Genomic DNA, 20,561 nt, shown 5'->3' with positions numbered 1-20,561 from the left:
CCGGATGAACTCACAGGAGGGAAAAGAGAAGTCATCTGGAATTGTTTCCGATCCGCAGCCCGAGCCATGAGCTGCTTAATTTCCCCAGCTAGAGCACTAACTATGTTGTGGCCCTCGAACCTGTATGGCAGTAATTACAGCCAGACAAAGACCTCAGATTTACTGGAGCACGACACCATCAATTTCAAAACTGTTAATTGAATTCTGCTGTGTTGAATGTCTTAGCTGCCACGCATCGCTCACGCCAAAAGTGCCCATGTGGTTTGGATACGATCTTCTTCTCTTCTTGGAAAGTTTTCGCATGACGCAGTCAGGCTGTTGTTGAGACTCTTGTTATTCTATTCCTTCAGCCCCTTTCTTATTAGCCCCTATTTCTGCTCCACATGTGACCCCTGTAGAGCCAGCATGTTTGTGAGACTGAGGGGTGGGGGGGGTGGGGGGGGGGTGAATTGGTTTCATATGAGATCATAAGCAGCGCAGGAAAATGTATTCGTCTGGTTTTATAAGGCCCCCTGGGTGCTTCTGACACACACATGTGCACTAACACACATGCAGGTGAAAGATAGAGAGAGAATTTGGCAAAAGCAATCATCATGAAGGAGAACAACAATAGGCTCCAGTGTGTAAGCGTTTACTTTAGAGACAAAAACGGAGATCAAATGTCCCAGCTGGCCTTTTAGGGACAGCCAAACAGCACCACGTCTCACTTTACTAAATTATAGTTCTAAATATCAGCTGGCAGGTACACCTGTGTGGTCACTAGAGGGCTATCAAAACCAGCTTTAGTGTGAGTCCCTGCTGAAGTTAATCATCAGGTGCAGCCAGATGATTGTACGCAGGCCTCTCATTTGTGGTGTTAATACTGTGAATGTGCAGTATGTTTTACAACCCGAGATTGGCTTTATAATGGTGGGTTTTGAAGCTGTTTCACTACCTATTGGGTCAGCAGTGGATTGGACTCATTTGGCAGTTAACTGTCACCTGTAACTCATATTTGACACAATTGGATTGTTAACATTAATAGAATGATGCTTAAGCACCATTTTACTGTTGCACCTGGTCGATGTGGAGTTAGTTACAACTACTTCATACGAAGGCAAGTAGTTTAATTCAGGCGGTCGAAACCTTCCATAAGGTCACAAGGCCACAAGGGGTCATGAGGTGATAAATGGGAGAGGACAACAACAAAAGACATTTCTGCTCCTGAAACAAACATTTCCTTCTGAAATGTAGTGGAGCAGAAGTATTACGTGTCCAAAAATAGAAACAGAAGACAGAACTGTGCTTGAGTAAAGATACTGATGAGGATTAATTGCTGTTGTGCAGATCTGCTTTTAAAGGATTGCTGTGGATTTGACTGTGTATGATAAATTGTGCTAGAAATTCCTTATCTTGTCTTATGGTGTTAAAGTAACACACATTTCCAAACCACGCACACCCACTCACCCTCATACACACACACACGGACACACCCACTGATTTACAACTAGCAGTTGTCCCTCGAGTCGCCATCCTGATAATCCAGCAGCGATGTGTGTGTCTGTGTGTGTGTGTGTGGGGGGGGGGGGGGGAGGGGCTCTAAAGATCTGAGGTTGTGGTTGTTCCCAACCTTGCATGTGACCCATTACAAAATGGACCCCTTATCACAATAGAATTTGAGATCTATTTCAGTAGAATAAAAATTTGCCATCTGTAATAATTCTTGACTTTAAATTGCTGTTCAAGACCCAAAGTGGTAGAATTCTCTATTGTTTAATAAAATATGAACACAAAGGACAAAAAGGAAAATCTTCAGAGAAACTTTCTTTCCAACTCCCTCAATCGTCTCATGAGCCCTTATTTTTTTCTTGTGACCCTTTGGAGGGGCTTGACCCCCAGGTTGGAAACAACTCGTATATTTAGCAGTCTCTAGCTACACCTCGACCAGCTACAACAACAAATACTTCATACATACTGTTGCATCTGTTATCAATGTATAACATTGACATATGCATATGATATGTGTAACATTTTAACATATACCTGTCTTTATGTTGCAGTAATTAATGCAAAGCCATCCATTCATACTGTTTATCTTATCTTAACTCATCTCCCCTACATTTTTAATAATCTTACAATGTCATATATAGAGAAATCACCTGCAGAAACAGTTCTTTTATTTATTTAAAAAATGTTTTGCTTCTCATCTTATTCTGAAGTATCTTTACGTGTGATAGAATATATTTTGAATGTGTCTTGGTACTTTTACTGATGTGAAAAATGAGTGGCTCTTCAACCACTAAAAAATCTGTACAATTTGTAAAGACCACAGATTCTGAAAAATGTGAGAATTTAAATGAGCTTTATGTTGGCAATGTGCTACATCATGCCTTGAAAGTTGAATATTGTATAGAAAGTCGATCTACAAACACAATGAATCATCCAGCTGAACACCACACCTATATTTTGTGATAATGGCTCTGTCAATGGAGCACAAAACGCCTCAAAAAAAGCAGCATGTCATCATGAGGTAAACTCAGGAACAATATTTGCCGCAGCAGGTATTCAACACAATGTGTACCGAGCAGCTTTCCCATATTCCCCCTGCAGAGGGTCACAACATGGCAGCTGGGTTTGTTTGCTCAGTGGACTTGTATTTGATTGTGGAAAAGGCCGGCTCTCTGCTTGACAAAGAGCTCTCCAAAGCCACAAGCCCGATATATGCAAAACCAAAGGGATTCAGCATGCGATAGTTCAGTTAAACTTTAAATAGTGGCGGCCTTGTGTATTTTAATTGTGGAAATGATGTGTTTTTCTGCATGGTAGAGCATAAATGGGACCTCTTTGGTCACTAGCTCGTTTGTCTCTGACCCTGTTTGTGAGTTTGTGAGCCCATGTGTCAATAAGTATTTTTAGCACCACCTCTCACTGCATTGCAATGGCACTCATTCACACCCCTTTGAGTCTCTCCTCCCCACCAACCCGCTGCGTCCTCAGCGCCTTCCAATCTGCCACAACGTTCACTCTCACTGGAAGGAGCCAGCAACAGTCTGCCTGAAAGTGCTTCGTTTTTTTTTTTTTTTTTTTTAAAGGAGAGAGTTTGAAATCCTGCAGTGGAGACGGGCAGCAGCTCAGACTTGGGTTACCAAGGCGATAAAGCCCACAGGCAAGGCTTTTGAAATTGCTTCATTATATTAGATGAGTTTTGTTTCTCCTGTGGGCCTCGTCTAATTTGAATATCAATTAAAATACCTAAAGGGTAGCTATAATTATATGTCTTTACACACACACACACACACACACACACACACACACACACACAAACCCTGGGAACATGACGTGGCTGCTCAGCCAAGTCAAACTACTGTTTGAGCTGTGGAAAGGCTAAACATGTAATTGGTAAAGACAACAAGGAGGAGGGCCAATAAAGAAGATCAGAGCACATCCTGATAGTTACAGTGAGTCATTCTCGGAGCTCTATTGTTAGCAACACAGAGAGATTGGAGAAGAAAGGGCGGCCATTCATTCAACGGCTGGCTCAGACAGGTGAGGCGAGGAAAGCAGGGGAGGGGTGAGGGAAAGGGAGGCAGACAAATCCTAGAGGGTTACTGTTTGAACAGAGGGCAACAGTTGTAGTTGAGGCTCCCAAATGCCATCGCGCAGGCCATACTGTCAGATGTGTGTTCGTGTGTACAGAGGGGGTTTCTATGGGAGGGGGCGGAACTTGACACCCAAAAAGAGCTGGAATCCCCCCTCTCTCCCCCCTCCACTTACAGCCACAAGGAAGAGGAGACACAACTGCGGTGCTACAGCTGAGAGGGTCTCCGGGGACTCCTGATTGTGTGAGGGGTCATCTAGAACCCCCCTCCCACCTCACCCTCCCTCTTCCCACATTCCCCTGACAACACTGAGGTCATCACACTTCCTACTGCATGCATGAACCTCCAGACAGGATTGGATTCATCCAGGAAACACTCGACATTTATTCATCAAAAATGTTAGGCTGTGTTAGGTTTCAAAACAGGAAACAACGTGTTTGTCTAACAGCATCGGTATAAACAAACATATGAGAAAAGATTTTAATGAGGCTTTTTTAAACTGAATTAGTTCATTGGTCATTTTCGATAAAATAGGCAAATGTTGGCCTTTGCTTTGGTTTGGACTGAAAGCATTATTATTATTACATTATTACAGCAACAACTTTTGGATGGATTGACCAACAATTGTTTCTCAAACAATGCATCTTTATAACTTTGGAGATCTCCAGACTTTTAACAAAAAGCATAACGTGCCAAATATTTGAACTTACTCAGACATCTTCGAGAACTGCTGTGAAGACTCTCGGTCTTGTTGAGTACATTTACAAACAATCCTAAATCCCTAAATAGAAAAACAACATGGAACAAACAGAGAGGACACAATAGGAAAAAGTCAGAGAGCTTTGTGGAAAGTGAGAGAAGCTGACATTAACGTTTTCCACACTGAACACATAAAAAGAGACCTCATGGCCTGACCTTCACCTAGGAACCTCCCCTGAGGCAGACGCTGACCCCGTGACCCCTGACACCTGCAACGCTCCCTGATCCTCTCCAGGGGCCAATCGGATCAAACCTGTGGGCCTGTAACACGGATACTGACGCAGCGCAGAGCGGTCACAGTAAGCAGAGATTGTGGGCAAACACCGGGGTGCATTGAGTTGTACATTTACACACACGCATGTGCACACTCTGACACATACGTACATGTATGTTTAAGTCAAACCTGGGCCTGAAGTCACACTTGTTTGCAGTGTTTTGTGCTAAAAGGAACTGTTGAGCGCTTCCCAGGTTTTTGTGGACCAGTGCAAATTGGAGACATTTATTGGTTACGGATTCTCCGGTGAAAAAGACACTAGGGGAAAGGTTTCAGTGGGTAGTATGCTTGGTATGTAGTTCCCAACAAACTGCAAGCTTTGCATTCTGCAACTGATCAGTGTTGCCTGAACCTTGCAGCCTTGCACAGCTGTCCGACCATGATAGGGAGTGTACGCGCTCTGCGTGTGTAAGATCCCTTTAAGTGGAGCGTTTCCAATTCTAATTCAGAGGTTGATGTTTTTGTCCACAGTGATGTAAGAAAGGTGATACATTCAGAGTTGTGTTTTCCAAATGACAGGCAATGAATCATCTGTCATTGCTTCCAAGCAGAACGTTCGATAATTGAAAATGCTCCTTTGTGGTGAAAGCAATGACCTATTTTGGAGACGTAAAGAATTTCTTTAAACTTGTAACACACTTTTCTTGTCTGTCGAAAACATCCTTTCTTGAACTCAATAAACTATTGAAGTCCCGGTCAACTCATTTATTCTACCTTCTCTTTATCTTTCCTTCCCTATAGCACCAAGTATTTTCTTGTCCTTGCTGACTGAGTGCTGTAGAAGTTGAACTTCGCTCTTTTCTCCCTCTCTCTGAGGGTGAATTCCTCACAGGATCAGACCTGCTTTTTATGCTCCATTGGTTTTCACTCAAAGTGAGAATGAGTAGAGGGAAAAGAGGGAGAAAAAGTGAACAAAAAAACACTATACATACAGGAGGAACTGACTATATTTCGTAAGAAATGAAGAAAAGAAGCATGGGAAATAATTTTAAAAAGTAGAGGGTGGAGGAGAAATCATCGAGAAAAAGGTCATAATTCCTGCCGGGGGATTTTTAGTTGCCCGGACAACAACCAAAGCACAGCCAGTTGGACAATATGCAGAAAAGGCCGAATAACAGGGGAAAGGGTCTGTAGAGTTAGAGTTAGAACACACGCTGAGAATGAATACACTTATCAGTAGGATAATATGTGCAAATCAGTGATTGAAATGTATAATAACATGGATTTTATCCTTGTTCCTTATACGCATGCACCTTTTTATTTGTTGACCATTATTGGAAAACAAGGAAAATAAATCAATGCTTGTATGAAACACATCACACAAAAACTTCAATAAATTTTTTAGTGTATGCCTGAAGGAGAGAGGGGGGGGGGGTCGGGGGGCTTTTTGGTTTGCCTTAGCTCCGAATTGAAAAGTGGTGAAAGAATGTTAATGATATGCAGAGAAAATAGGGCCAAGCCAGATGAAAGTCCAGCTAAATTCTTTATAAACTCAGACAGAAAGTCTGAAGGGGGAGGGTGGGTTTGTGTAAATTTGGGCCGAATGGAGCAGAAACAAAAGGTTTAGATTAAGAGCAGAAATTCTTAAAATCTAAGAATTGAGCGATGAAAACAGAAAATGTTATTATTTGTTTGACTGTGAATATCGATGGAAGATGTGTTCAGATCATGAACTCATAGAAAAGAAACAACACCATACTTAATTTAAATCACAGAAGTATTAGCAAAACATGTACATGGAGTATCAAAAGTGCTGAACATGCAGATAGCTGCTGTTTAATATGTAAACTATTAATGTGAAAACTAACTAGTAACTAAAGCTGAGAATACATGCAGTGGAAAAGAAATGTATCTCTGTGTGCTGTACTTCAAGTAAGGGCATGAATATACATAACTTTGCTTTATTTCAGTTAAAATGGTTTTCAAAGGTTTGAGAGATACTAAACACCTTAACATGCACACACACAATACAAGTATACACACACACACACACACACACAAAAGCAAACATTAAGCAGCAGAGAAAGTAAGTTTTTTTTTTTTTATCAAAGGTGTGGTTCAGAAAGTGCTAAATTACCTTCTTTGACCCTGGCTGCTGATTGAGCGCCAGCTAAAGTGTCCCCTCTTCTAGGTCAGACAAGTACAAACATACACTGTAACTTCGACACGGTTTTTTTTTCTCTCTGTGTGTCTGATTAGCTCAACTTATGATGTAATTCAGCATAAACATATACACATGTGGCTCTGTTAAAACATAAGATTCCCATTTTGCGCCTGCTCTGCCTCGGGGTCTTATATACACCACTCTCCTGGTTCCACCTCCAATGCTGTGTGTTACTGCAAAACCTTCAATCGGAGCCATTATAGCCCAGGGGCAGTAATGGTATACAGTTACACCGGCAATACTCTGTAATAAAGTTTCCTTTAGAGGTAAATACCAAGGCTGAGGATTGTGGGTCCACATTTAATGGCTCAGGCCAGACGCTGAGAGGCAGAACAGATAATTCAAGTGCGTTTACAAGTTTACATCCTCAATATATACGTTTTAAAACAGCAGAGCAGCCTTGTTCTACATGCAAACGATCGATGTTGGTTTAGGCTCTCGGCGTGCTGCTGTATCACGTCATATTCCCCGAATGTCAGCGTCTCTGCAACAAAAGAACCTCCGGAGACTCCTCGTTAAATTTCGTTCTACAGTGTTTTTTTGAGGTCACAGGTCCCGCCCACAGGAGGCTCCGATTGGACGGTGCGCATGTTGGAATATTCAATCAGACACCTTGCTCGGGGACGTGATTGGACGGAGCCGGTGCAGTCATGTAAATGAGCACCTGGTGGCGACTGCCGGCCCGGGTGCATCGGAACGGGGCTCAGATGCAGAGAGGGACCGAGGCGCGGGGGACCCTGGGCGGCGACTCGACGATTATAAAAACAAAAACAAAAACATCTCCCTCGTTGTCGAAGAGTTTTAGAACCAGCCATCCTAATAGCGTCCCGGCGAACGTGAGCCTGTGGGTTTAACCAGTAACGGTTAGCAGTCAGCAGTTTTAGGATTTTTTTTTGTTTTCCGAGTTTTGCCGAAGGTCATTCCCTGAACGCAACGACTGCCCCCCCCCCCCCCCCCCGGACCCCCGGTCGGATTATCCAGTGCGCCGGTCTCCCGTTCAGGGCGAAACACTGCGCACACACACTTCGTTTTAAAAGTTTGCACCGCGGTCAACGCGCAACTCGTCTCCGTGACTTTTTAGGTGAGTAACGTTGGTTTCAAAGCCTGCGCGTGCGTCTCCTGCGCGCACTTTAACGTTACTCCGTAAGAAGCGGCTGTACTAACTTCATATTGCTGGGGATACGTGTCCAGCTGTCCGTCTCTCCGTCTGTCTGTGTGTGTCCCCCTGTGGCGTGGCGTCTACAAGTCTCGGTGAGAGGCGGCCACGGGCCACGGACGTGCGTGGTGCGCACGTGCGGCGTAACGTTGCGCTCTTTCGTGCGGGTTCATTTGCGTTTTCTGTGGCATTTGCTCGCCGCGCAGCTGGAACGATCTGCCGGTGGAGACCGTGGGACATTTCTTGTTTTCAAGTTCCTAATTTGTTTTCACATATGTATCGGTTGTGTTTTCTAATTGATTCCATCCATCCTTCACCCCGTCTGATGGCCACAGAAACACGGGGATGTGGGGTGGGGTTGGGTTTTAAGGTGTCATCAGTTCTCTGCCGCCTCGCTTCGCGTTGCACCTCATTCAAACGCTCGAAAACCCCACACTTCAACAAAAAAAGTGTTTCTTCTTGGAATGCAGAGCTTTAAAAGCTGCAGCTGCAGCGTTGACGAATGGGCCGGCGAGGTGTTTAATGTTCAGCTCCTCCACGCATCCAGGTGGTGGTCATCACACCAGCCATTAACCCCGTGACCTCCCAGCACCTCAGGTGAACTCCAATAAGACCACCCGCTGTGCTGTCATTCACCTCTGGCCTTGAATGTGGTGGTGCTTCCTTTTTGGGGAGCTAATGAAATGAGAGAAAGAGAGAGAGAGAATGTTGATCCACAAACCCTTTCCAAACTCCTGGGGAGGAGCCGCCAGAGGGTTTGGACTTTGAGTACACAATTTGTTTTTGTTTTTTTACATTTTTTTTTCCAATTATGAGGCTGGCAAAGTGAATTAAAGATGTGTCTCTATAAATGATTCTAATCATCTCTGTGAACCAGATGGTGCATGGAATGGCTGTAATAGAAAGTACGGCAGACGGAGAGAGTGAAGCAGGGAGTTGAGAATGTGGTCGAGGTGGCGTGCTTTACTGTTGCGAGCTGGGTCCTGTGTGTCTGTGCACGCCTTGGTGCTGGAGTGGGCCTGATGGATGGAGGAGTAAACAAAAGGCTTTAGTGGGTGTGCAGTGCTGCGAGCGGTTGCCTTCCCCACCACATGAAAACTGTAGCTGTGGTTTGTTGGCTGTGGGGGGTGGGTGGAGGGAGGTGTGGCATTGTTAGTGTTGGAAGGAGGACGTGGGGGTGCTTGTGCTATTTGCCAATAGATAGAGGCAATTTTCTCTCTCCCACGCCTTCTCTCTGCCTCTGTAACAAAGGCTGGGGCATAAAGTGAGGAAGAGCCCTCACAGTCCCTCACGGCAAACTGCCGGATCGCTAATGGGCATCTGGCTGCTCCGTCTCCCACAGCATCCCACCACAGCCGCTGGGGCCACCGCAACTTTAACATTTTTTTTTTTTTTTAAACTGCAGTCAGCAGAGGAGACGCAGAATATATTAAGACCAGTTATGTGAGTATAGTTGCGCACGCACCCTCTTTGAGAAGTTATTTTTATTGATTTGTGTCTTAGCTGGATTAGCAATTTTTAGTGGTGTGTAAAGTATTATTCCGACAGTGTCTGCATGGAGAAATGGCTGTTTGTTATTTCCCTTTTTTTCGAGTCCTCCCACTCTACAACAAAAGTGTTGGAAATCTGTTTTTTAAGACAAGTAATCATTTACGAGTTTTTATTGCTGCTTTGCGCTGTTTCTGTTGGGATTTAACAGTGGTTTGTGTAGTCTGGTCGATCATTGACCTCGGTCCGTTGTCCTCTTATCTGGGTCATTGTTTTGGCGGCAGCATGCTTTGTGTGTCTTTTGTTTGTGGTTGTTGTAGCAGGTAGACAGGAATCTCAAACCAGCTCCCACACAATAAATGAAGTGCAAGTTTTGCACAGTTGACTGATCTATAAGCCGAATAATGCTGCTTTGCAGCCAAAAGAACTCTTTCATGCGTCTTCTCTCAAGACGATCATGTATTAGGCTGCAACTGGGCTAAATTCTGAGCCTGCGTGAAAGACGCAACGCAGTTACTTAAGTTCCCATCCATATTAAACCAATTGATGGCAAGGCTCAACTGTCCACCCTGTTTTCCTAAACCAATTTCCCCTCAAGTCTAGACAGCTGGATTTCTAAATTGCATTTGTCGTACGTGTGGTCACATGCAGAGCGAGCTTGATGAGACGTTCTGGGAAACCAAACTCATCCTGTGATGGGTGGTGACACTTCAAAGCCAGACCCGTGGTGTTTTTGCATGGCTGCAGTTGTCTCAAGTATCTATTTGGATTTCCTCCCAAAGAATCTCCATCTCTACCTTCTTTCATATAAACCTCTGTCCCTGCCAGGCGTCCAGGGGACCTTTTGATCCCCTACTTGATCACTCCGACAATCTGCCTCGCGCTTGCACGGAGCACATATTCTCCTCCTTCAGCCTACATCTGATTATTCCCCTTTGAAGCAGCACTAGATGTTTCATTTATCTTGCTCCCACTCGTTCCTCTGTTCATCCATCTCCCCCTCGGCCTCCCTTGTCCTATCGTCCCTGTGGGTCACCTCATTTATCTGTTTTTTGCTTCTTGTCCAGCGTGTCGTGCTTAGATAACAGGTTGCCTGGATGCATGCAAGCTGGGGTTGTGTTTTGGCCACATCTTATCAAGTGAATCTGCATTCATGACTGAAATTTAAAGTGCCCTAAATGGAGGTGCTAATTTATGTGCGTCATATAATTCATTAAGAGGAGAAGTAGAATACTTAGATGTTAGCAAGTAGAACATCTCTCATGTGTAATTTCTCAATTCTATTACATGTTTGTGTCTCATAAATAATAAAATCCTCTCACTGAAAGTGTTCTCTACCTTTTTAGCATTGCACTCCTGCAGCACGTATGACTCTCTTTAAAAACCAAAAGGATCAGAGTTGAACAATTTGATATATATGTATTGTCTTTCTTTTCCCATGCATTTTTCCCGTTGTGGGTGTGTGTTGTGTTGGGCTGACGTAGCCTCGAGCAGTTGCAAGAAAAAAAGCTCCCGTCGGTTGAGTCGACCTGTGAAGCCCAGAACGTCTTCATAAAACCTTTTTCCAATTGTGCACGAGGCTCCTGCTACTAAACCTGTAATCACACTTTGATTTGGCCAAATTGCTCTAATCCGCCTTTTAAGATTTAGGTGGAGGATTTGATAAATGAGGAGTGCTGACGCTGAACCCCGAAGGCTGAAACCAGACGTGAATCCCGTGGAGTTCTTTCACACGTCTCGTACGACAACTGGCAGTTCAAGAGTTTCTGAGAGAAACTGTCAAAACTTAAAAGCCGGTGTGCGTTCTGTGTTCTCTCCTTCTGACTCTTCACTTCTCATCATTTTTTCTTTCTCGTCTCTATTCAAATCTTCACACCCGGGTGGGTGTTTTCATCTTGAAGTGCAAGCACACCAGGCCTCTCAATGACTCAATATGAAGCTAATAATTACCAATGGCTTCTGGCAAAGTAGCTGCTTTTCAAACCTTCTTGCAACATGGATGAAAATTGTGTTCGACATCTGAGGTGAACTTCTCTTTACGTATGAATTCTTTTTGTATGATGAATTTGAGTTGCAATGAGGTCTTTGCTCAGTGCGTACCACCTGACTATTCGCATCAGGAAACTGCTTCGAGGAGGACTTGAAGTTTGATGTGAGGAGTCTGCCTGTACCTGAGGGTTTGAACAGTGTGTCTTTGTCTGTGGGTTGAGTTTCCGCCATCCCACACGTTATAATAATCATGTCACGACCTTTTTCAATCCGTATTGGTTTTCGTGTAGTGTACATTTCTTTTCTTTCCCCTCTGCAGTGACTCGACATTAAGCAGCTCGTCTTTAAAATCTTTTCTCTCTGTTCAGCGGTGATTCATTACAGCAGAGAAGCAGATAAGTGCGAGAGGCCTGAACTGTTTTCTCACTTTGGCTCTAATGCCGTCTCACCAAAGTCCTTCCCGTTTGACTCGGTCTTACTGAATCCTCGTTCTGCTCTGTTCTGTTGCACTCCAGGCCGCCCTGCTTCTTTCCAACCCCGTCTTTCAATAGCCGCTCCCTGGGTTGATTCTCACTCTGACGCGGGTGTCCCAAACTCTCTCTGAGTCTCTTTGTTCGGTCACTGGGGGGGGGAATTCTCCTCCACCACGGCATGCCTCCATCCGTCTTCCTGTATCTTGTTTGCGGGCCGTCTTCTCGCTGCCCATTGCTAGAGTAGCATTGTGCTGTCACATGCCTCCCCTCTGACTGTCACTTGTGCTCTGACAGGTGGCAGGGAGACTTTGCAAATTGAATTCAGGGAATTGGGCTGCAGGCTTGCTGTCGCACTGCAGCCCTAAAACGACCTCTGTGTCAAACTAACCATACACATACTCTCTGGTGTCATATTAACATGCTAATGGGGCCACATATGTGTTACATTCTCATAGTTTTCATTCACTCGCTGAAGCTCAGGTAAATCTGGTCTGTAGTGGCGAATGCTCGTTTTCATGCAGCTCTGTTGAACTTTTTTTTTTAATATAGTAGGTCTTTTATTAACTCCCTTTCAGTGAAAAGCCACTCCTTTCATTCCAGATGCATTAAACAGAGAGAAAAAAGAGACCATAACAGTTATACTACATGCACTGACATGTATGATGCTTCAAGCGCTGAGAACCGAAACCGTATACCAGTTGCAGTCAGTCAAAAACCAGTTTTCCAAACTTTTAATACAATATTGTACTGCCAACTTGGCTAGAGGCGCTCACACGGCCTTTTGGTGGTGGTAAAAGTGTCACTTTTCAGCTGTCATCTTTTTTGTTAGGTCTGTGTAATCTACCTGTGTGTCGCTGATCAGGCATATTTCCCTTTGATTGCTTGTGCAGAGGCCAAGATATTGGAGCACAATGACGCAATCCAGATGCAATATTGTGTTTGGACTGCATGATATAGACACATTTTGGGTCTACCCGAGTGTGGCTTTTTGAATTGTAGACAAACCTGCAAAGGTCCCCCCTTTTTCCAAGTTCTTAATTGGCACATCGTTTGGAGAAATGGGCTGCCAAAAAAGAACATTACCAGAACAAATATACAGCATTGCTCTGAGAGGTCTGGAACCTGGTGTGCAGGATGCAGAAATGGTTCTGGATAAGCTGCGTTCTTCAGAAAACTATTTAGACTGCTACCTTGTTAAGAAAAGACCCAGATGCTTTGTGCAATAATGTTTTAATAATTTCAAAGATTGCGCCGGTTTAAAGCAAAAACTCAGGAAAGGCCAAGAAGTAACTCGTGGTGGGAACTGGGGTTTAGTGGCCCTATTTGTGATGTAATGATTTTTAACTGTCTGATAGATATTCACATTTTTTATTTTCAATGAACCTCTTGGAATGTGCTTAGTAAAGATTGGTGTCTACAACTGTAAAATGTCCGATCAGTGAATATAGTAAAGTATCCTTCTTACTTTGTTTATACTTGTCAGTAGTAAGATAATACCAGCTGACTTGGGTGTGGCGCTAGCCGCGCTACCCTGTTCTTTTGAGGCCTTCGTGATCTTTGATGAATGTGAATATTCTGTGTATTTTATCCATTTGACATTCATTATAAACGTGTCTGTATGAGTGTAGGCCACTTACATAAATCAAGTTCCTACCATAATGTTTCTGGATACACGTTGTGGGTCTCCACGCTTCCTCCCAGGTTTGTGTGGCGGCCAATGATGATGAAGGCATTCGTCATGTGCCAGAGCACCCGAGGGCGATCAGTCATCATTTGTCTCTGTCCGCTATGCAGATATGCCGAGCAACGCTGCAACTGAGTGGCTGATGCTTCCAGGTTTAAAGCAGGCATGGAGATGATTAAAGTTTCACTCCTAAGTTATGATCGATTGCAGCTTTGTGGAGCCGGATGACAATACTTTACACGTTTCTGCACTACCCCCTGAGCCTCGGCTGATCTAAAACCGGTGTTACCGTGTAAATTAGATTAGTCATGACTGGTGTTGTTGCACAGCCCCACTCTGCTTTGTCTGTGGGTTTTCAACTTGGTATTTTTGGGAGCAAAGCTGAGCTCTCTTAATGAGTCATATGATGCTCACCACCATTTAACAATCAACAGGATTACTTTTTTTTACAATCTCCTCCATGCTTCCTTTGCTGTTTCATCGTGATTCATTTAGTCACATGCCACACTTTCTCCTTCTCTTGCTGCTGTTTAATTTGTTTTTCTGACACTGCCACCCTCGCTGCCTTGTCCTTCAGCTCCCATTACTCCGTTTAAGTTACTCATCCCCCCCTGCTTCCTCAATGTCTTTTACAACTCCAGAGGATCAGATTCCACTGAGGTGACTGGCACTTCCTGGTATGGATGAAAATGTGACTTACAACTGTACGATTTGATGACTAACCTTTGATCAGCACTATGAGCAATAGTAGACTTAACCTGCAGCGTCCTGACATCATGGATCACTTATTGATGTCAGTTTAGGCAATTATTAGAAGTGGGCTTCTATTCTCAGTTTAAGAGCTAATGTCCCCATATTCTAAGCAAGGAAGCAGAATGGAAACTGTAGAATGAAGGAAATGACCTGAGTGCAATTTTAATAATAAAGCAAAAGAAATGTAGTAATTATGTATGAATTCAATTCATTTTATTTTGTACAGCCCAAAATCACAAATTACAAATTTGGCTCAGAGGGCTTCACAGTCTGTACACATGCAACATCCTCTGTCCCGAAACCCTCACATCGGCACAGGAAAAACTCTCCAAAATATGAAAAAACCCTTCAATGGGAAAAAAAGGGAAGAAACCATAGGGAGGGATCCCTCTCCCGGGATGGACAGACTGCAATGGATGTCATGTGTACAGAATCAACAATGTAAAAGATGTACAATACATTCAATTTCTCTAACAGAAATGATACAAGTAATTGCAAGTAGCAGAACAATATTCAATATAAAGAAATAAAAACCCATGGATAGATTGGTGCAACTGAGAGAAGGCCAGGAAATTCTAGATGTTCACCTTTTAACCTTAATTTATACAGAAAAATATTTGTATCTTCAATATCACAACAGGTGTAGTGGTGTGTACCAGCCCACCAGTTTCCTCACACACTGATGGAAATCCAAAATATGAGCTCACTGCGTTTGGTCCCCCAGTGCACTTGAGTCATACGTGACTGGGGCTGAGTGTAACTCTTTGTCATTGTTGTTTTTGTGGACTCCTCACAGCTCTGACTGGACGTCCTGTGAGGGGCATCACTAAATGGACCAAATTTCCCATGCAATCCATGTATATAATTGTGTTCGATTAGATTTGGATTAAAAATCATATTTTAAGTGTGCTACAGTCTCTGTATTGCTGTTCACCTCCCTCCCCCTAAACACAGTCTCGGATGTTATATTATATCACCGTTAAAACCCAAAAGTGGACTAAATAATAAATGTGAATGATTATAGGTTTCAATTGAAAGATGAATCTCTACTGTACTGCCACAGTCTTAAACTACTGGCTAAATGGAATATAATAAAAGTAGAAAGATTAACGAATGTGAACATTTGGTTCCAACACGAGGGGCTTCTTAGAAAAGACACCGACGGTGCCAAAGCAGTCCTGCCAGTTTTGTACACTGAAGCAATCTAATTATAGGGACTTTGGCAAACTCTTTAATGATGCAATGACTGCTCACTAAAAACGTTTCCCTGTGCGTCTGTCTGCTCTTGACTCCTGTCGGTGGGACAGAAACGGCAGCTGTTCATGAGTCCATTCATTGGTCCTGCGTATGGATTTGCCGAGACAAAATGTGGAAGGCCTAGATTGGGCTCCAGAACACAGCAGGTCCTCCTGCCTCTCTCTCTGAGCACTGAACACAGCTGTTCGACACCAAAAACAATGTTCTCTGATGGCCGTGGCTGATTTTGGTTCCTGCTTGGCGAAGCGTCTGTCTGGCTGACTTTCTCTCTCTCGCTCTCTCTGCTGCGTGTTTTGAACGTGAGGTTGTTTCCCCTTTCATTGACAAAACGGGGGATGAGACGCTGACGAGGATATGGTTTGGTGGTTGCTATGGCGAATACCTCAAATGTTTTGGACCCCAGTCATCCAATTTGCAGCTCTTGATTTTGCTCACACAGCTTAATCCTGTTCAATCTGACATACATTTCCTTACTCATTTGGACTACCACTCCAACACATGCACTATGTTTGGGTTGCTTTGTGTCTCACGTTCAGGACAGCTGCACTGGCTGGCAATCCCTGAGATTTCCTCTGTGGCCACATACGCGACCCACGGACCCACGCATACGCACAACGTGAGGGGCCATAAGTCACCCTCTCCACACCACCTCCCTCCTCCTAAACACACTCGCATGTACCCGTGTCATCGCAGCTCTTGTTCCACAGTCTCCGCCCTGTTGTGCCTGAGCCAAATCTACTATTCACTCTGTTTCCATACATTCCCCCGTCGACGACTTCCCCCTCTCACCAATCTTCTGTCACTACAGCTGTGTGTCAGCTGTCGGCCTGTCCCAGTCTGGTTGGATAGATGAAGCCGGAACACAGAGGGTCTACAGGGAAGACAGCCTGGCCTCTCTGTCTCTCCCAGCTGTCACTCCCACAGCTTTTATTTTATTTTGTCCTCGCCATTGGTAATGAGGCTGAGCCTCTCAGTGTATCACAACACGATTCAGCAGCACCACAAATACAGCCTTCGTAATGCTCATTAGTTAAATGACCCCCTCTTACATTATAACCTTTTTAAAGGTAGGATTTCATTACCGGACTGCTGTGTTAGATGGGATTGGTCTAAATGTATCCAACAATCTCAAGTCTAGGTGTTTTAAGCTTAGAAAAGATTTTTCTATTCACCCAACATCACATATAAAATATCTGACATGACAAGCAATTAATTTACTTTGCAGATACCCTGTTTGCATCTCAATTAACTCCAAACACAATTGTCTCTCTCTCACTCTCGCTCATTGAATTTCATTTCTTCAATCTTTGCAAGCTTCATCTGTTTGTTATTTATTTCAAACAACCACCTCCAACCCGGCTCCGCAAAATTATTCTCGATGGCATTCTGAAGAAATCAAAAATTCTCTGGGAGTAAGAGTGTCTAATTATACCATCTTCAATTGGTAAATGAAGAATTAACAAGCCGCTTGCGCACTTTCTAACGGCAGCTAATTATTATTGTATCATTGCATCCTGCTGCCAGAGAGAAATAATCAGTGTGTGAAAGTGGTCTTTGTAATACGGCTCTGTGCTTGTTCTGTTGCTGAGCTCAGCATGCAAAGTGGACAGAAAAAAATGAAAGTGAGATATGTGCTTCAGCCTGGGAGGATTTGATTGAGAGAGTAGAGTTAACTATTGAGCTGGGAGCCCAGAGCTCAACCGCCTCAGGCTTGTGTGTGTGTTTTCACAATGTACCGTGTATATTTAATGTGTGTATGCAGCCATAAAATATTTTGTGGCTGGATGGTTGTTGCAGGCTCTACAAGCACAGACAAGAATTCTTAAGCTGATCTAAATCTCTTTTTTTTTTTTTCAACCCTGTGACAGGTATGCCTGTGGACACCTGTGTGTCCCCGGACAGGTAACCAGGTGCGTTGCTGCTGTCATGGCCTTGCCAACCCTGCGGCTGTTTCCCGTCACCATGGTCACAGTCCTGGTAGTACTGGTGTCTTCTTCGGGGGACCATGAGTGGCACTTTAAACCAGGTAAGATGTCATATACCTGAAGAAAGTATTGTATTCGCCTGGTCTTAAAAGAACTTAAAAGAACGGCACATTTAAACCTGCGTGGCAGTTCCTTGAAACTCGGACCTGATTGCACTTTTAAGCCCGCTTCCGCTCTTTCCGCGTCCGCGGGGCACAGTCCGTCCTGCTCCTCCGACATTCTCCTCACATTCTCAGGTCAGTAAGGCTCATTCTCCGTCAGCCATCAACAGGCTATCCTGTGTCCTCTCCCTGTCTGCCAGCCAGTCGTGCCCTGTGTAATGGGAGAATGAGAGAGCTAGCCCCCCCTCCCCCCACACCCTCTTCTGCTTGCCAAGATCGCCAATGCAGGCAGCTCATGAAAGTGTCTGTCAAAATGTCAGGGAAAGGCGTGCATGAGGGTAAATGAGAGCCAACCAGGTGTAACGGGAGGAGACAGTTTGCAGGGGGGTCGACCTTCTGCCTGCGGAAGCTAGTCTGTAAATGTGACTGGGCTGTTAATATTGATCATTATGTTGATGTTTATTTTATCTCTTAGTTGATCATATTTGAGAAACTCTCCAAACCATCAACTGTCTGAATTTTATTTTATTGTATTGCTCACTCTTTAATTAAATGATTAATAAATCATCTTAATCGGATATTCGACAATCACTCAATTCATTTGTCAATCAACAAAACTTATTTTCAGGCAAAATGGAAGCGTAGTTCATTCAAATATTTTGATCGTTGAACTACCAGCCACTTTATTGACAAATGTTCCTACACTACATCGGTCTTTATTTATGGAAAATAAGATGGATGAACAAACTGATGCGCCACACAAATGCATCATTTATCCTTTTGAAACAAATGAATCCCTCTGGACTGTGAGCAGGATGGTTTGGTGGGCGAGACACTTTTTTTTTTATAAACGGTGAGGAGAAAGTAAACCGAGAGGACACGGACTGAGTGAGAGGCGAGAAGGTTGCAGATAGCGCGGGCTGTTGACTTGTGATGATGATGTAATAAAATTGGCACCTGTGTGTGTGTGTGTGTGTGTGTGTGTTTCTGCCAGCCTGCTGCTGCAGCACCCGTTGGGGTTTTTAGGGTTTGTCATTCAGCCTGACATTCCTGTTCGCTGACTCAATGACAGAAACTGAGTTAGACGCCCACGCACCCACCCACGCCTCTTTCTGTCACCCTCCTGTCCATATCACTGTCAGTCAGTACCCCTTTGCACTTTATCACTACCCCCCCTCTGCCTCTCATCCTCCCCCTGCACCATCTCCTCCTCATGCCTGGCTCCAGAGCGGGTTGTCGGGTAATCCCCGCCTGCGACCACGCTATCTGGGTCATTTGATAATGCTGGACCCGAGTCTGAGTCCAGATATCTGAAACCAGTCTGTGTTGTCTCATTTGCCCTCGGTTTTCTTTTCTCTTTTGTTCTGTTCCTGCAAATCTCAGATCTTTTGTAACCGTAACAGGGTCTGTGCAGGATCGGTGAAGCCCAGAGGAGGTGGCTTTGACAAAAGGAAAAAAATGTCTCTGAGAACACAGTGTATCCAGTGTCTCCTCTGAGAGACGGTGACTTATGTGTTTAGATTCATTTAAATGTTTTCCTGTTGTCACTTTTGACAAGACAAAGCAAGTTCACCGGAATAAGTGATGCAAAATGGTGCCATTACGTTTCACGTGAACTCTTCACCTGAATTGGTACACAAACTCCCCAAGAGATGCTGTGAAATGAAAAATGACAGGAACATTTATTGTGGGGTTTATTTCTTTTTTCTCCCTCCTCTCGCTGTCTTTTTGGATTATGAAGCATGAAGTCCGGACTTTTTCCCAATGATGACATAACATTATGCCCCCTGGACAATAGGGGCTGCAGTGGAAGTATGTTTCCCCTCGGACATGTGCTGCATATGAATGAGAATGTTGCTCATGTGTCTCTCTCCCACTTTCTCTTTATCTCTCTTTCCCTCAATCATTCCCCTTCAGCGGAGTGTCGTTACGCCCTCGGGATGGAGGATGGCACCATCCCAGACTCTGACATCACTGCCTCCAGCGCCTGGTCCGACTCTACTGAGGCCAAACATGGAAGGTAGGAAATGTGTGTGTGTGTGTGTGTGTGTGTGTATGTGCAAGGTAGAACTTTCCTAAGTACAACACTCCAACCACAGTAATCAAGGGTGTTGTTCTCTTACCTTGCTTCGTTTGCTCACAAAGCAGTTATGCCGCATTACCGTGAAGCTAACATTGACACAAATAAATACGGATGTTCACCATTGTGGAATATACAAGTATTGCTGTTCACACCCTACAGAGATGAGAGGAAACCTGTGCAACAGAAGTACATTCATATTTACGAAGCTTAGCGTTGTGACATTTTATAACAATGATCTGTAATGTAAAGTGTATGATGTCGATGGTTAATTGACCAAAAAGTATTTTCATGGTTAGAATGTGAGGTTTATATATACCATCGGCCATTTCACATGACTAGTGCATTTTCGTCAGTGGCATTCCCCATTAGTCATGAAAACTGTGTGTGTTCATTATCGGTCTGTAAGGGCTGCTACCCTCGGCTACATGTCTGACCATGTGGAAATGATTATTAGCCCAAGCTTTCTTTCAGGGACATTGGGATGGACTCAAAGAGGAAAAAAAACAATAAAATAAAACAAAGTCAAAAGTGGATCACTGGAATAGTAAATGAATCTGGAAACAGGGTTTGAGGGAAAGGTGGTGCGTTAAGGTAGGTATGTAAAGCTGGTAGGTATTAAATGGGCGTTATTCCTCCGAGGCAGTGAAACATCAGCATGGTGTGGGGAAAAGTTGGACGGAAGTATTAATACTTTGGTAGGAACCAAAGAATGAGAGAAATGGGGGGGGGGGGGGAAATCAGGCACTTGGCAGCGCAGCGTGCTGTAACGTTAACCTCGCTGCCACATTCCTCCTCGCTCCCTCCTCATCCTCTCCTC

The 20,561-nt window shown here is 44.1% G+C and overlaps 1 protein-coding gene across 4 annotated transcripts in view; it reads left to right on the top strand.

Moving 5' to 3' along the window:
• Positions 1–7,416: 7,416 nt before the first annotated feature.
• Positions 7,417–20,561, top strand: part of ddr1 (discoidin domain receptor tyrosine kinase 1) — a 29,434-nt gene continuing 16,289 nt past the window's right edge. Inside the window, exons 1-3 of one of the 4 annotated variants that reach the window (XM_037453323.2) lie at positions 7,417–7,856; positions 17,444–17,601; positions 19,579–19,681. In XM_037453323.2, coding sequence (XP_037309220.2) covers positions 17,502–17,601; positions 19,579–19,681 — 203 coding nt within the window. In that variant the 5' untranslated portion in view covers positions 7,417–7,856; positions 17,444–17,501. Of the gene's footprint in view, positions 7,857–9,193; positions 9,375–17,443; positions 17,602–19,578; positions 19,682–20,561 lie in introns of those variants that run through there. The other 3 variants (XM_037453322.2, XM_037453325.2, XM_037453324.2) reach the window with 3 other exon arrangements.

This window comes from Pungitius pungitius, chromosome 11, assembly GCF_949316345.1.
Source record: "Pungitius pungitius chromosome 11, fPunPun2.1, whole genome shotgun sequence".
Lineage (NCBI taxonomy): Eukaryota > Metazoa > Chordata > Actinopteri > Perciformes > Gasterosteidae > Pungitius > Pungitius pungitius.
Note: the sequence above shows the minus strand (reverse complement) of the source record. Positions and strands in the feature narration are given on the sequence as shown.